We start from the raw sequence: 17,725 nt of genomic DNA on the forward strand, positions 1-17,725 counted from the left end.
GGCTCTCCTGGAATTCACCACGTAGTCTAAGGGTGGCCTTGAACTCACGGCGATCCTCCTACCTTTGCCTCCCGAGTGTGGGATTAAAGGCGTGAGCCACCACGCATGGCTAAAAACACTTTGATATACTTATTTATTTAAGAGAAAGGGAGCAAGTAAGAGAGAATGGGCGCACAAAGGCCTCCAGCTGCTGCAAACACGAACTCCAGATGCATGCACCGCCTTGTGCATCTGGCTTACGTGGGTCCTAGGAATCGAACCTGGGTCCTTTGGCTTTGTAGGCAAGTGCCCTAACCGCTAAACCACCTCTCCAGCCCTGCTTCATTTTTGAAACAGTACCTCTCACTGAGCCCAGAGGTCACCAGTTAGGGCATATAAAGCTTCACACCATTACCCCTGCCCGTGGGATGCTAAGTCCACAGGGCCACACACTGGAAAGCCTCTGAAGATCCTCCCACAGGAAAGCACTAACTCAGGGCACAGTCGTTAAAACGAAGGTGCCAAAGAAAGTTCACGGGCTTCCTCCACGGGTCCGTGCTTCCTGCGCCTAGGAGGAGGCAGAGCGTTTAGGAGCTGGAGACTACAATTCCCGGCAGGCGCCGCGGCACACACACCGCCCCGACCGTGGGAATGACGTCGCGCAGAGGTTTCTGGGAGAGGAAGATGGCGGCGCCTAGCACGTCCCGGGTCTTCGCTGAGGTGCTACGGCTGCCCCAGCGGCAGCTGATGAAACTGGTGTACCCGCTGCGGGAACTCGAGCAGCACCTCGTCCCAGATTCCAGGCCCGACCTGCAGCAGAGCATCTTCGACCCGAGCCTGGACGACATAGGCCGGGCAGAGAGCGTGTTCGTAGCCACCGCACGCAATCGCATCGAGTACGTCAGCTCCGCCGTGCGTCTGGAGCATGCGCCGGACCTCCGCCAGCCCGAGGTGAGAGCTGCGCCTGCGCGTCGCCGCCTGGGCCCCGTGAGGAAGCGCCACCTGCCTGCAGGGGCCGTCAAAGCCTGCAGGGCTGTTTTCGTGTAACCCACATTAGGGAGCTTGTGTGCACGCATGTTTTTTGTTGTTGTTGTTGTTTATTTATTTGAGAGGGAGAATGGGAATGTCAGGGCCTTCTAGCCAATGCAAATGAACTCCAGATACATGCATTTGATTTACCTGTGTTCTGGGATATCAAACCTGAATCCTTAAGCTTTGCAAACAAGCACCTTAAGTGCTAAGCCATCTCTCCAACTCCCCTGCCTTCTTTTTTAAAATATTTACTTGTTTGAGAGAGAGAATGGGCGCACCAGGGCCTCCAGCCACTGCAAACAAACTCCAGACGCATGCACCCACTTGTGCATCTGGCTTAAGTGGGTCCCGGAGAGTTGAACCGGGATCCTTTGGCTTTTGTAGGCCAATGCCTTAACCTGCTAAGCCATCTCTCCAGCCCTCATATGTTTCTTTAAACAAGTATATATATATACACATACACACACACACACATACATACATACATACACACACACACATACACACACACATACATAGATACATACACACCTTTGATTAGTATAATGAACAAGGGAATTTATAAGGGAATTTTTGGTCAATACAGTTGGGGGTGGTGGACATTGAGTAGACAGGAAGACAGGGATGCTATACAGTCTGCAAAACTCATGTTAGTCCTTCAAACGAATTGTTCTGAGTCCTGCCTAAATTCACAGTGCTCTTGCCAGATTAAACCCAGTGCTAATAAATGGTTAGAATTTAACTTTAGAAGACGAATTACAGGGCTGGAGAGATGGCTCAATGGTTAAAGGTACGTGTTTGTAAAGCCTGAATGCCCAGGGCGCAGTTCCCCAGTACCCACGTAAAGCTTAGATGCACAGAGTGGCGCATGGGTCTGGAGTTCATTTACAGTGACAGGAGGCCCTTGGCATGACCATAATTTCCCTCTCTTTCAAATAAATGAATAAAAATATTTTTAAAAGAAAATGGATTATAGTACACAAATATTACATCAGTTCTGTGTAATTTCTAGGTAACAGAGTAGTGGTTTAGTTAACCTTGCAAAGGTGGAGATGTGAGCTACCTTTTGGCAAAATTAAAGCAAAATGGCATATTATTAAATTGTAGAACACAGATGCATACTCATGGAATTTCTTTAATAAAAGTCGTTTTAAAATCTTCCATATTAATGACATGTATAATAATTATTTCTTCACATGGTAGGAACATTAGATTGGATGAAAGTCACAAACGGAGCCAGGTGTGGTGGCTCCCAGCACTCGGGAGGCAGAGGTAGGAGGATTGCCAAGAGTTCGAGGCCACCCTGAGACTACATAGTGAATTCCAGGTCAGCCTGAGCCAGAGTGAGACCCTACCTCGAAAAACCAAAAAAAAAAAAAAAAAAAAAAAGAAAGTCACAAACTGATAAGGCTGAAACTATTATGCTTACTGTTCTTCACTAAGTTCTAATTTGTCTCAGCATCTTTTCCTTATTTTCATTAAAATGAAGTAAAAGGGACAGAATTAAGTTTGAACGTTGAGTGTCTTAAATTAAAACTCAAGATCAAATGCTTGCAGTTGTCATCTCTTCAGTATCATGTTAAAAAGCAGAGCCACGGGCTGGAGAGATTGGTTAGTGGTTAAGTCGCTTGCCTGCAAAGCCTAAGGACCCATGTTAAACTCTCCAGATCCCAGTAAGCCAGCTGCACAGGGGTGAAGCAAGTGCAAGCTCGCACATGCCCACTGAGTGGCACAAGCATCTGGAGTTTGACTGTACTGGCTGAGGCCCTGTCATACCAATTCTCTCTCTCTCTCTCTCTTAAAATAAAAATTAAAAAGCAAAGCCACGGCTAGAGGGATGGCTTAGTGGTTAAGGCAGCTGTCTGTGAAACCTGAGGATCCAGGTTTGAATCTCCAGAGCCCCCACATAAGCCAAATGCAAGGGTGACACATGCACACAAGGTGGTGCACGTCATGGAGTTAGATTGCAGTGGCCAGAGGCCCTGGCAGGGATATTCTCTGTCTCTTGCTCTCTCATTTAAAAAAAAAAAAAAAAAAGAGCTATTGTGAACTAAAGGTTTGGGGCTGCAAAAATGGCTTCATGGTTAAGGTGCTTGCTTGCAAAGCCTAAGGACTCATGTTCGACTCCCCAGGTCCCATGTAGGCTAGACGCACCAGGTGACACAAGCACAAGGTCACACGTGCACAAGGTGGTGCACGCATCTAGAGTTTGATTGCAGTGGCTGGAGGCCCTGGTGTACCAGTTCTCTCTCTAATTAAAAAAAAAAAATTCTGTTGCTTTTCACACTGCAGAATGAGAAAAACTTAGTTGAAAGAAGGGAGGCTAAGGAAGGGAAAAACAAACCCTTAAATTGCAGTAGTTCTACAGTATACTGTGGTAGTTCTTGACTAATTGCGTCCAAACTTTTACATTTACTTATTGACATTTTTTTCTCTGGGTAGCCCAAGCTGCACACTGTCCTGCAGTTCACTATACAGTCTCATGCTAGCCTCGAACTCATAGCAATCCTCCCACGTCCGCCTCCCAGGCGCTGGGATTAAAAGTGTTATACCACCACCCCCAGCTACTTATTTACTTTTGAATGAATGGCACTTCTTATTTATATACTATATTTTCTTCAAAATTTTTAAGTTAGCCTACAAAGTAATTTTCATTCTGGCATTTTGAAATGTATGTATCAAATTTTTTTCTAATCCATCCCCTCCCCCTCTGGCATCCCTGGTCCTTCGTACTTTGCTCTTTCTGGTCCCTTTCCTTTCCCTAAATATCCCCCTGCTGCTTTCATGTCCTGTGTATTCCATCACCCTTTCTTCCTCCCTCCCCATTCTCCTGAGATCTCTTCTGGCCCTGCATGGTCCTCTTCTAGTTTCATGATGTGTGTGTGCATGCATGTGTGTGTGTGTGTTTATATCTAGGTTCTACACAAATGAGGAAGCATACTATATTTGCTTTTCTCAGTCTGGCTTATTTTTTTTTTTAAGTAGTCATTTTCAAATCCATCCATTTTCATTTTGTATTACCTGTGTTTTCCTCTGGTAGGTTCAGATTTCAGGTTTTATATTGAGGTCTTTGAACCATTGATGTTTTTATTTTTTTCAGAATGAGAACGAGGGATCCAGTTTTATTCATCGAATGTTCCCAACACTGCGTGTTGAAGAGTCTGTGATATCTTTGTCAAAAATTAGGTGGCTGAAGCTGTGTGTTGGTTTATTTCTAGGTCTTCTATCCTATCCCGCTGATCTTTATGTCTGTTTTCATGGCAGTATCGTAGTTTTTATCACTGTGGCTCTGTAGTGTGACTTGAGGTCACCACCAGCATTCTTTCTGCTTAGGATTGCTTTGGTTATGTGGGATCTTTTGTGCGTCCTTGTGAATTTTAGGATTGCTTTTTCCATTTCTGTGAAGAGTGTCACTGGAATTTTGATTGAATCTGTTCACTTGCAGTAATATAGCCATACTCACAGTATTAATTCTGCCAATCCGTGAGCATGGGAGGGTCTCCCAGATTCTGGTGACGCCATTATTTTCTTCAGTGTCTCAAAGGTGTTTTATTTTTTTATTTATTTGTGAACACAGAAAGAATGAGCATGGGGGCACTAGGGCCTCTTTCTACTTCAAACAAACTTTAGACTTTGTGCATCCAGCTTGATGTGGGTACTGGAGAATCAAACCCAGACTGGGAGGCCTTGCAAGCCTTTAACTGCTGAGCCACTGCCCCAGCTGTGGTAGTTTGAATAGATGCCCCCCAGTAGATTCAGGAGTTTACTAAAACTGCTTGGATTTCCAGCCACCTGGCTGGAGAAGGTGTCACTGAGCTGATCTTAGGGTCCAGCCCTAAGGTGTGGTGGTGGATTTGAAATTTCAGTCTAAAGATAGCAAAGAGCCTGAGCTCCTCCCTGGAGTTCCTGAGGTGGGCTGTGCGGTGTGGCTTTGGGGTATTTGGCTGGGGGCTTTTCTCTCCCCTCCCTCTCTTGCTCGCTTGCTCACTCACTCTCTCACTCTTTCTCTCTCCCTCTCTTTATCCTTGGTCCTGTGAAGGCAGGCCAGCTTCATCTGCCATTATGGAACTTCCCCTGGATCTGTAAACTTCAATAAGTATCCATAGCTGTGCCTGGTTTTATACCAGCCCATTAAGTTTGTATTGTAAAAGCCAATTGGGTTTATTTTTGTTTTGTTTGCAGTTACTATGATTTTTTTTGTCTTGATTTCTTGCTCAGCAAGTTCCTTATTGGTATATGAGACAGCTGCTTTTTGTATATTGATTTTATATACAACATGCTTGCTACTTTGCTGAAAATATCAGATCTGGAAATTTTCTGGCTGTTTTTACAGCTTTAAAGTGTAGGGTTGGGACATCTGTAAATAGAGATATTTGATTACTTTTCTCTTTGCATCCTTTTTATTCCTCTTATTGTTCACTAAGACGTGAGAACTAGATTGAGAGACACTTATTCCACTACTTGTGTTGTTTTCTGGTTGATTATTGTAAGGAAAGTGTAAGAGAAAAGCAAAACAGAACACCAGGTTTAATCTCTACAGACAAGACTGTTTATTGGGAGAAATAGTAAGGGGCCTCAGCTTTCCCATGGGATGAAGGCTGAAGCACTGGGCCAGGCTGGGTTGCAAGCTTATAAGGAGGACCCTAAGATAAACAGACTGGACCAGGTGCAGTTGATAAGGAGCTTGTAGCTGTTTGTGACCTTGTTCAGAATAGGCTTCTTCAGTCAGGAGTGTCTAAGGGAGGAGACTCAGGCAGTCTCTGGTCCTTCAAGTGCATCTAGGCTAAGGGGAGGAAGTTGCCAAACTTCTTTATGGCCCACAAACGTTAGGGATAGCTATTAACTCTTTAGTTCCCTTTAGTCTTCAGGGAAGGCTACTGACCCTTCAGTTATATTATGGATTGCTCTTTTCTTTCACCACATTAAGCGTGAGCAGTTTGCTCACCGTGCTGGGCGTGGTGGACTGCTTCCTGCTCTGCTGTCTTCCCTGGCCTCTCTTGAGGTTCATTCTTCGCTGCACTCTTGCGTTCGCTCGCTGTGTTCTGTAGATAGGGTTCTCTGCTTATGTGTAGGTCACTTTGCTGGGGAGAGTGATCTTACCTGGCAGTTACTTACTTTCAGGGTTTGAAATAAATTCTTCCATGTTTTCTTTGCTTTCATGGTTACTGGTGAAAAACCTGACTCTGCATCTGAAGCTTTTCTATCACCAGCCCTCCTAGTATCGCCCGGAATCTCGTTTGGTCTCTTGGTCACATCTGAGCATTCTTGGATATTGTAGCTATACTTACTTTTTTGCACTTTTCAGCCAGTTTTGTTGAAGTGTTTTGCGGGTCTTGATCTGTTTATTTATTTGCTTTTATAGGCTTTTTGTTGTATAGTCAGACTAGCCTTGACTAGAGATTTTCCCACCTTAACCTCTTCCCAAGTGCCGAGATTACAGCCATGCACCACCACCCCCCGCCGAACCTGAAAATGTTCTTGTGTTGTGTGGTATAACTGAGGTCTAGATATAAATATTCTAAGGTCAAATCTTAAGTCTTCCGCTCTGCTATGTAACTTAGAGCTAGCTGTGTCTTTTCATGTGTAAAATGGTGATAAAAATATTACTCACCTGGTAGCCATGTTATAAAAAATACATTAGAACATTGCTTGCACTTTGAGCCTATGGAACAAGTATTAGCTATGTGTCCAATTGACTAAACATAAGCCATTTTTTACATGATTTGGCAAACTGAGTAGTTTGGCAGAGTTTATAGCAAATATAAACTGTTTATAAATATAAACTACTACTCAGTTCTCTCAGAACTCCATTCTCTTCTCTTTTTTTCCTTGTATAAGGTGTGTTTCATAGGCCGAAGCAATGTTGGAAAATCTTCCCTAATAAAGGCTTTATTTTCACTGGCTCCTGATGTTGAAGTCAGAATTTCCAAGAAACCGGTATGTTGGCAGTCTCTTGAATTCACTAGAATAAGTGTTATGTATTGGAAAATATAAGAAATCATAATTACTAAATTTCTAAGAAGGGTATTTCTTTCAAACAAGTAATAAGATATTTTATTAATGCTAGCGTCTTTCTCAGAGAAAAATAAAAGAAGTATGTGGATTTTATTTTATTTGTCTTGCCAGTGTTTTGAGGAAAGCTTCCTTTTTCCAAATCTGCTAAAGTGTTGCCAAAGAAAGTGTTTCATTGTCAAACATTTTTAATTTTCTTCTATAGGAGTGAATGTCTCATTCCACATAGATTATTGGGGTAATAGTTTTAAAGTTTGCCTTTTACCTTCTAATTGTTTATACCTTTCAATGCATATGCGTATGTGCGTGCACATACATGTAATCTAAAATACCAGTCATGCATATTATTTTATCCAAGACTGAATTACATGTTTATTTTTATAGTTACTCTGCTGCACTAAAAATCTGCCGTTTTCCACTTCCTTTTTTTGTGCTTCCTTTTCATGATGCAGACTCTGCCAGCGTCTACATCACCTTTCCTCAAAACTCACTCCCAGTTTCCCTTCCCAGTCAAGCTGGACACTTGATTTTGGCCAAAGGGCCGAGAAGCGATTCCCCCAGCTGTAATGCTCACTGTTCACCCTATCATTACATTGGAGCCCTTACTTGAGACCACTGGGCTTTTGCTCCACACTTCTGGAATCATCACTACAGATTCCATTCTTAATACTTCCATCTATATTTCTGCCTTTTACCCCACCAAGTAAACCAGATAAACTGTGATTACCAAATAGGACAAATCCCTTTCCTTACATAATAGAATAATGGGGAAGATTTGTTCTTTGTTCTTTCTTTCTTTCTGTTTTGTTTTGTTTTGTTTCCGAGGTAAGGTCTCACTCTAGTTCATGCTGACTTGGAACTTATTTTGTAACTCCAGGCTGGCCTTGAACTTGAGACACTCCTCCTCCCTGAGACTCCCAAGTGCTGGGATTAAAGGTGGCACTACCATGCCCAGCTCAGTGTTCTTTACCTTATTGCTCTGTAATTCTAAAAATCCTTCTTTTAAAAAAATAGTTTATTTTTATTTATTTATTTGACAGAGAAAGAGGGAGACGGGGGTTAGGGGGAGATAGAAAGGGAAACAGTGGGTGCACCAGGGCCTCCAGCCACTGCAAATGAACTTCAAACGTGCACACCCTTGTGCATCTGGCTAACATGGGTCCTGAGGAATTGAACCTGGGTTCTTTGGCTTTGCAGTCAAGCGCCTTAACTGCTAAGCCATCCCTCCAGCCCTAAACATCCTTTAAAAAAAATATTTCATTTATTTATTTGGCAGAAAGAGAGAGAGACAGATAGAAAGAGAGAGAATGGGCATGCCAAGGCCTTAAGCCACTGCAAACAAATTCCAGATGCATGCACCCCCTTGTGCATCTGGCTTATGTGGGTCCTGGGGAATCAAACTGGGGTCCTTAGGCTTCGCAGACAAATGTCTTAACTGCTAAGCCATTTCACCAGCACCCCCAAGTCCTTTTTAATAGATGGACAAATTGGCTGATAATAATTTCCCTAAGGTCTGATTTTCTCACTTTTAAAAATTATATATCTTTCCTTTTCTGCTTAGTAAATATTCCCTGACCACAAGAGCAAGAATAAGCTGTATTTTATCATCTTTACATCAATTTTAATTATACAGATATTTTGTAATTATGGTATTTATGCATACTTTAAAAAAGTTATGAAAGCACTAAAATCCACATAGCAAGACATACCAAACATCATAATATTAGGGAAGCAGTGGTCTCAAAGTAAGAAATTGTCAACTTTGGGTTTCAGTATTATAAAAACCTGTTTAGCTGATAGGGTCAGTGTAAACCTATCAGTGACATTCATTTCTCTTCATGTGTTGTCCGTTAGAGAATACTGACTAATGGCAGGCACACACTTTAGAGCTAAGTGACATTCACACTGAAAGTGAAATGGGAAAGAGTCTAGTGTGAAATCTGAAGTTCTTAATTACACAGAGAAATCAGAAGCAAGAAGCAGTATGACCCAAGCTTATCTCCAGCTACTTCCTTTGCCCCTTTTACTCCTGCATCATCAGGACAGCTTGAACTATGTACGCTTTTTTATTCTTAAGCTTTTAACATACATCTGTTAATTAAATAGAAACATTTCAAGTCACGAAATAAGGGACACATCTTAAGTCCACTTTTATTTCTCCATTTACTTTATCAGGGCCACACAAAGAAAATGAATTTTTTCAAAGTTGGAAAACATTTTACACTGGTGGACATGCCAGGTTATGGCTATAGAGCACCCGGAGACTTTGTTGACATGGTAGAGACCTATCTAAAAGAACGAAAGAAGTAAGGAAATTTCTTATGATAGTTACACATTTAACCTTCATATGATAAACACTTACGTTTTATCAAATGACTTATTTTAGTAGGTCTGTTTTACCCTCATAGTACCCTACAATAAAGTGCTTAGGACAGTGGCATGTACTACTTGTTTGGTTTCCATATGGAGGTGAGTCTAGTCTTGATTTCAAGTGTCTTCCTAATTGAAAGTATAAAGGATGTTTGTCAGTGCATTTTTGTTCATTTTTTGGCTTTGGTTTTTTTTTTTTTTTTTTTTTTTGTTGTTGTTGTTCTCAGAGGTAGGGTTTCACTCTAGCCCAAGCTGACCTGGTATTCGCTGTATAGTCTCAAAGTGACTTCAAACTTACAGTGATCCTCCTATTGTTCACTATTGTGATATATGCCAGGTTCAAAGAAAATTAATAATCTGTCTACTTTTTAAATAACTCAGCCATCACATCCTGTGAAGATGTAATTTTTTTGTCTCAATAGGTAGTGAGGTAACAATTCTTGTGTTTGAAGAATTACACAACAAAGAAAAATGATGTTAAACTTTGGAAGTGTGAAATGTGTTCCTAGGGCTGGGGGTTAGCCTAACATGCTAGTGGCTCTGGATGACCCCATTGCCCCCCCCAAAATAGGTATATGAGCTTATAAGAAAATAAAGATATTTTATGATATTAACCATAAAACAGTGTTTAGAACTTTTTTTTCTTGTGGTTTTTCAAGGTGGGATTTCACTCTAGCCCAGGCTGACCTGGAATTCACTATGTAGTCTTAGAGTAGCTTTAAACTTATGGCAGTCCTATCTCTGCCTCCTTCCTGAATGCTGACATTAAAGGTGTATGCCATCACGCCTGGCTAAAACTTTACTTCTAATATAATTTGACTATATCTCTTTTGCCCACTGGAGTATAAGGTCTTAGAGGAAGGGGCTCACTCATATTTCTATTAGGCCTCACCATTGAAATAAATTAATATTTAATAACTTTAATTATTGGAAATAAACAGCATTTGACTTTTTTGCTAATTCCTTTGGCCTAAAGACATTCTTTAAGTTTTGATTGAGAATTACTGAAAGAAAATTTTCTTTTTTATTATTATTTTTAATCTCTGAGTATGTATGTATATGTATGTGTGTATGGTGTGTGTGCTCATGTATTTGAGTGTGAGCTTGTGTGTGTTACAGTGTACATGTGGAGGTCAGAGGACAACCTTAGACATTCTTTAAGTTTTGATTGACAATTACTGAAAGAAAATTTTCTTTTTTATTACTATTTTTAATCTCTGAGTATGTATGTATATGTATGTGTGTATGGTGTGTGTGATCATGTATTTGAGTGTGGGCTTGTGTGTGTCACAGTGCACATGTGGAGGTCAGAGGACAACCTTAGACATTCTTTAAGTTTTGATTGACAATTACTGAAAGAAAATTTTCTTTTTTATTACTATTTTTAATCTCTGAGTATGTATGTATATGTGTGTGTGTATCGTGTGTGTGCTCATGTATTTGAGTATGGGCTTGTGTGTGTCACAGTGCACATGTGGAGGTCAGAGGACAACCTTAGGTGTCACTCACCTTCCACTCAAACACCTAAGGTTGTCCTCTGACCTATATGCATGTATACACACACATGTACACACATGCAGAAAAACCCTTAGTGTGGTAAGAGTGGAAGGGAAGACAATGAGTGAGTGTATCTTACATTGCCATCTTTTCTACATTCTTATAGTTTGAAGAGAACATTTTTGCTAGTGGATAGTGTTGTTGGAATTACAAAGAATGACAATATTGCCATAGAAATGTGTGAAGAATTTACATTACCTTATGTGGTAAGTGTTTCTTTTGACTCATGAGTGCAGTCATACCTCCTTGTAAGTGAGCAGACTTTGTGTTCTCTCCTAGGTTTTCTAAGTTATAGTCAGTATTGTTTAAGCAGTTCATTTAGCATTCCTGAGCACTTGCTTTCCCATGATTTTTTAAATAATTTTTATGTATATGCAAGCAGAGAGAGATTTTGTAATCACTGGTTGCTTTGACCTTCCCTATGGTTACATGGTTGGGTTTGGATGAGTAATATTCTAGATTTATCTGAAATAAAAGTATTATAGCTACAGTTAACAAATAACACAATTTCTAATTATTTTTCCAGAGCATTACATATAAGGCTGAAACTTTTGTAGCCCCAAGTGAATACATATTGGTACTTTTTAAAAATTTTTATTTATTTATTAGTGTCAGAGAGAGAGGGAGAATGGGCACGCCAGGGCTTCCAGCCACTGCAGACGAACTCCAGATGCATGTGCCCCCTTTGTGCATCTGGTAATGTGGGTCCTGGGGAATTGAACCTGGATCCTTTAGCTTTGCAGGCAAGCGCCTTAACCACTAAGCCATCCCTCCAGCCCATGCTGGTACTTTTCTATAGATCAACCCAATCATATTTAGTTATTTATCTTAGACCACAAGATACATTGTAATCATGTGAAATAGTTGATGGCAATTATCATGTGACTCTATAGTCCTTCTCACTGACCTGAAGTCCAAGATATTATGGCTGTTTGTGGTTAAAGCACTATTAAATAGCACAAATAGAGTATATACTTCATGTATTTTATTCATTAACTCATTTAATCTTCAGAGCAACTTATTTATGGTTATTGGAAGATAGGTTACAGAGAAATTTGCATGGGTCAACCTGCTTGTGACAAAAATTATACCTAAAATGTATTAAAGTCTATATTAATAAATTATTTCTAATGTTTAAATAAATTGTTTTCCTATAGATGGTATTAACAAAAACTGATAAATCTTCTAAGGGGCATCTTTTAAAACAAGTGCTGCAGATCCAGAAATTTGTTAACACACAAACACAAGGGTGTTTTCCTCAGCTGTTTCCTGTAAGGTAAGACTTGAATTGTTCAAGGAACTTTAATAATTATTAAGTCAGTGATCCTTACATTTCTTAAAATTTGGAAAACTGTGTACTTAGCCGTGACTTTAAAGTGTGATCTGTTAGTACTGTATTTATTTTTTCCTCTGTGGTGTCTTCCTTCTCTTATTTCTTGCTGGATCTTCCCTGCAGATGTCTCGTTGTTTTTTTTTTTTTCTAGGCCAGCCTCACTCAACCCTTAGCCATGGTAGACATAAACCACAGTAGTTCAGGGTGGTGTAGCTATAGACCTAAACCATGGTGGAAATGAAAAATTTACTTTCAAAGTAGCCATAATGAAAACACTATCATCCATTTCAGAATTTCAAAGAAAGAACATGTTTATGATAGAAAGCTCATTTAGGTTATGAAAGTTTAGAGGAAAAATTTTATATAAAAATGTATATAATCCTTTTGGATTATATAAAAAGAAATGCTGTTTATAAGTTTGAATTAAACTGGGCAGACACAATGAATATTTCCTGAGACATTATGGTATAGTTTTGTGGACTGATACTTCATTGTGTATCTTGGTGGCTACAGTAAGTTATGTATATATGAGCCTGTGGCAATTACTTTTCCTTGCTGGGACAAACACCTGACCAGAAGCAGCTTATGGGAGGGATTTATTTCAGACTCACGGGTCCCAGGAGGAGCTTGTTATAGAGGCAGAAGCTGGCTCACTTACACAGGTTCATAGCAGAGAGTTGCCACCAAGCCAGCAAACACCAGCAGCCAGCACTCAAACTGCTCTCTGTGCTCCTCAGGCATACACTACAAGATCTTAGGCTTAGGGCTGGACTACAAGGTGCACCCCAGTGATACCTCTCCAGCATGCTGCGGGAGACTTAAGCAGGAAGCTTAGCCTTAATCAGAAGTCTCTGACTCTATGGGGGACATACATTCACATTCAGGCCACCACAGGGGCAGACAGAGAGAGCACGACTCTTACGCTGGCTTTGTGGAAGACTGTGCCAGTTGCTGTGGAAACCAAGAAATACCTTGTTGTAGGTGAAACTATCAACTAAATGGCCTTTTTGTTTGTTTGTTTGGTTGGTTTGGTTTGGTTTTTTGAGGTAGGGTTTCACTCTGGTCCAGGCTGACCTGGAATTAACTATGTACTCTCAGGATGGCCTCGAACTCACAGCAATCGTCAGGCCTCTGCCTCCCTAGTGCTGGGATTAAAGGTGTGCACCACCATGCACGACTGAACAGCTATTTTTTAGGTCCTCTCAGTCTCAATCAGATTTAATTATGAATGTGCCTTCCAGAGTCTTCTTCCTTTGCTCCTTTAAAACACTCTTTAACATTCATATATCCATCCTGTTCACAACACATGCATTGGAAATTCCTAGAGGTGAGGATGAAGTCCTGATTCTTCCTAGAAACCATCACTGTCACAAAAACACAGCTATTATTTTTTAACTGTTTAATGAGAAGAAAGTGAGACTTCAGCCACAGATAGCATCGACGTAAAACTAGCCAATCAGGCTGGAGAGGTAGCTTAGTTGTTAAGGCACTTGCCTACAAAGCCTAAGGACCCAGGTTCAACACTCCAGGTCCCACATAAGCCAGACACACAAGGTGACGCCAGTGTGCAAGGTCGCACATGTGCATAAGATGGCATACATGTTTGGAGTTCAAATGCAGTGGCTGGATGCCCTGTCCTGCCAATGTGCACTCTCTCTCTCTCTTTCTCGCTCTCCCTCACTGTCTTCTATTTAAAAAAAAAAAAAAAAAAAGGCCAGTGTGTTGGGATTGGCTTAAAAACAAGCAACAACAACAAAAAACTAAGCCCGTCATGTAATACTACCACATTTGTTGAAGAAAACCTGAGTTTGAATTAATAGTGTGGCTAGGGAGAGGCTGTCTTTTTGGAGGGCTACACCAGTCGAGTTAAGGAGTTACAGACGGGTGCTGAAGCCCCACGCTGCGGAGGCCACATGCCAGCACACCGTTCCACACACACACGTTGTGACTTGACCTTAACAAGTGAGCTGTGCGAACTGGATGGTGTTGGGAGGCCATGGTGCTACACCATTGAAAACAATGGATCTTCACTACAAGCCTGCCTGCCTCACAGACACGGACGGTTACAAGCGGGATGAATTGAGTTGCAGAGAGAGTTGCCCAAAAAGGAAGAGCTTGGGCCTTAGGGCTGTCTAGCTGCGGTGGCTTGTACCACATAACTAGGTCCCTCGGCGTCTGGCTGCTGCTTTAATATGCCTTGTTTCATCTTCTCTGTTTTCTCACTGGTAAAAACAGATCACCATGAGGCTTATGTGTCATGACTGATACTTACACCTGAGTCACATGGTTTCCCTCCTTGCCAGTGGTCAGTCGGTAAGTGGCAGAGGGAGGTTTATGACCTACATTAACAGATTGCCGGTGCTTTTTAAGGGCATTTCCTTTCCTAGATAAGCCGGATTTCTCTGTTCATGGGACCTTGGAATCACTACTGTCACCATAGTTATAGGTAACCAAGGTTCTACAGAAGGCCGCCTAGCACTCAGAATCTATGACTTGAAACAGGAGCCTACTGTCCTTCAAGAGAGTTAACATTCACTCCAGCACAGCGACATTACATGGGAATATGCTCATAACTGAAAACCACGTGCATACTTGTTGGACCTGCATGATCAAATCCCCAAGCAATCCCTAGAGGAGTCTGTCTTATTTACCAATGGTTATTATTACAAAAAAAAAGTCAAATTTTACTTTGTTTTCTTCCTTTATACTTATGGTAGAAGAAAGATAGTCTGGTAAAGTTTGGCTTTCAAGTCTGAAGGCAGAAATTAAGTGCTAATTTTCATGTCTGGACTCTGGCCTAGCACAATAGAAAGGTGTAAGATTAGCCTTTAATCCCAGCACTTGGGAGGCAGAAGTAGGAGTACCACTGTGAGTTCGAGGCCACCCTAAGACTACCCAGTGAATTCCAGGTCAACCTGGACCAGAGTAAGACCCTACCTTGAAAAAATGAAACAAAAGTAAAAGATTATTGTTGGGCTCATTCTATTTTACAAATGGCACAGAAAAAATATATAGACCGGCACAGTATGAATGCTCCTTTGTTTTTCTTTGTAAAATGTCAAGCAAATGAGAACTGAATCTGAGAACAGAAAGAATTATAAGTTGAAAAAATGTTACACCTGGGTTCTAGAAGCCATAGTTAGTGTATGAGCCATCAAACTTATGTCTCTCCTTTAAGTTATATGTGTATAATTCAGATATAAGAAATCATTATGGGCTATTGTCAAGGAGGCAGCATAAGAAGGGAATTTATGATATAACAAAAAATACTTTACCTGCTTATAAAACCAAGGTATATTCATGCCTGATAAACCATATGGTCATGTTATTGATGGATGGATGGATGTGTAGAGACAGATAAATAAGAGTGATAAAATAGGATTTTTTTTAACTAAAAAAATAAATTTTCAAAATGATTGAATTTTTATCACAAAAGAACAAACTAAATACAAGAATTTTCTGGAAAACAGAAAGTAAAATAAAATGTGAGATGTGGATTAGATGTTGTGTATCATCAAGTTTTAAAATATTATTTGAAGCCGGCAGAAGAGAATAAATATGGGACAGATTAGAAGACATTGTCTTCATTTATTGAATCATGAGTTTATCAATAAGTAAATGGATTTGTGTGTGTTACAGCCTCTGAGGTGAGGAAAAATATTTTTCTTTTCTTTTCACAGTGCAGTGACTTACTCAGGAATCCATCTGTTGAAGTGCTTCATAGCAAATGTAACAGGCAATCTTAAGTAGCAGCTGCCAGTTTAGATGAACTCTAATAATTCCTCATGTCAACTGGAGTTAATACCTAGAAGAATGTCAATACTGCTTTCAATATTGTGCATCTGCAACGTGCAGGAAAATCACCTGAGCTTTAAAGCCTGCACTTTCCTAAAGCAAGAATGAGTTTGTTCCTGGGGAGAAAACACTTAGAACGAATTAAATCATGCCATTCATGAGGGGAGATACTAACTGGTTCTCCTGTTTTCACAAACTGACAAGGAAGAGCATACAGAGCTGGGCGCAGTCGCTCACACCTTTAACCCCAGCACTAGAGTGGCAGAGGAAGGAGGATCACTGTGTGTTTGAAGCGAGCCTGAGACTACATAGTGAATTCCAGGTCAGTCTGGGCTAGAGTGAAACCCACCTCGAAAACTAAAAACGGAAGAAGAAAAAGCATATAGAAACTCACTAAGTGAAAATCTATTTCTGCTGTATAGAGGAAGATTTGCAATGTCATAAAGTTTTACCTTTTAAAATGTCATGTTTCATGTCTTAAATGTCATATGGACTATGTAAAAGAGGCTGCTTTTCTATTAAGCATTGATAAGTAACTTAAAAGACAAATGCTTATATGTATTTAACTAATTGTTGTGAGTCCTTTTTGTGTATTTATAAGAACTTTCTTGACAGAATTAGTCAGACCATGTTAGAAACTCCAGTCATTTCAGGGCAGTGTCACGTAAGTATCTTAGCTTTTGAAAAGAGACTGAATATTAAAAGGTAAAATAAGCCGGGCGTGGTGGCGCACGCCTTTAATCCCAGCACTGGTGAGGCAGAGGTAGGAGGATCGCCATGAGTTCAAGGCCACCCTGAGAGTACAGAGTTAATTCCAGGTCAGCCTGGACAAGAGTGAGACCCTACCTCGAAAAACCAAAAAAAAGGTAAAATATGTAAGATGTGATAAATAGGTAATAATAAAAATGGCACTGTATATAAAAATTAAGACTGGAGGACTTCCGGTTAAGATGGTGGCGTAGGTACCACGCCAAAACAGCCTAGGGGGGAAAAAGACCAAAAAAACTCAGCAAAATACACACTTTTACTAAAAAGTGAGGTGTATAGGAAATTGAAGCGGCAGCGGAGAAGTAGAAGAGTTCCAGAGCATCCAGAGCCTGCACAGGCGGGAAAAGCGGCTCTGGCAGCTCGGCCAACCACCACGGCCGCTGCGCACCAGAAAGGCACCAGGCTTGGCTCGAGCCACAGGAAAAGCCAGGTGCCGGAGCTTTCCCTCACACCGGCGCTCTCTGCAACTCAGGAAACGTGAGGGGAGAGCGGCAGCGAGCAACGGAGGAGCAGACCGTGAGGTAGAAGAACGCTTGGAGCAGCAAGAGAACCAGAGCAGCTGCGGCTCCTTCCCCTCCCCCACTGCCTGAGCCCAGCTCCAGCGAACAGAGCAGCAGCCCAGGACTCGGCCATGCCAACTTGGGCTGACAGTGGGACCCAAGCAGGAGCAGAGTTCGGCAGCAACATCAGCGGCTCCAGCACCGGTAACAGCAGCCCCAGCAGCAGCAGACCCAGGAGTGGCAGCAGCAGCAGACTTGGTGGCAGCAGCTTCAGGGGGAGCAGCAGCAGTGGACACAGCAGCAGCAGATTCAGCAGCAGTGGTGGCTCTGGCAGTGGCAGCTACAGCAGCAGCAAAGGCAGCAGCAGTGGCTTGGTATG

General features: G+C 41.4%; 1 protein-coding gene across 2 annotated transcripts; it reads left to right on the forward strand.

The window, feature by feature from the left end:
* Positions 1-655: 655 nt before the first annotated feature.
* Positions 656-17,361, forward strand: Gtpbp8 (GTP binding protein 8 (putative)). 2 transcript variants are annotated; one of them, XM_004672327.2, is made up of 6 exons: positions 656-930; positions 6,850-6,948; positions 9,199-9,329; positions 11,057-11,156; positions 12,108-12,226; positions 15,964-17,361. In XM_004672327.2, the coding sequence occupies exons 1-6, from the start codon at positions 664-666 to the stop codon at positions 16,031-16,033; spliced, it is 786 nt and encodes a 261-aa protein (XP_004672384.2). In that variant the 5' UTR covers positions 656-663; the 3' UTR covers positions 16,034-17,361. The 2 variants fall into 2 exon arrangements, with proteins under 2 accessions (XP_004672384.2, XP_045003541.1); XM_045147606.1 differs by lacking the exon at positions 6,850-6,948.
* The last annotated feature ends 364 nt before the right edge of the window (positions 17,362-17,725 follow it).

This window comes from Jaculus jaculus, chromosome 4, assembly GCF_020740685.1.
Source record: "Jaculus jaculus isolate mJacJac1 chromosome 4, mJacJac1.mat.Y.cur, whole genome shotgun sequence".
Lineage (NCBI taxonomy): Eukaryota > Metazoa > Chordata > Mammalia > Rodentia > Dipodidae > Jaculus > Jaculus jaculus.

Bases quoted from the DNA above. Each gene is read 5' to 3' on its own strand.
- Gtpbp8 (XM_004672327.2), top strand. From the start codon at position 664: ATGGCGGCGCCTAGCACGTCCCGGGTCTTCGCTGAGGTGCTACGGCTG. The intron at 6,949-9,198 runs GTATGTTGGCAG...TTACTTTATCAG, and splicing joins TCAGAATTTCCAAGAAACCG to GGCCACACAAAGAAAATGAA. The intron at 12,227-15,963 runs GTAAGACTTGAA...TTCTTTTCACAG, and splicing joins CCTCAGCTGTTTCCTGTAAG to TGCAGTGACTTACTCAGGAA.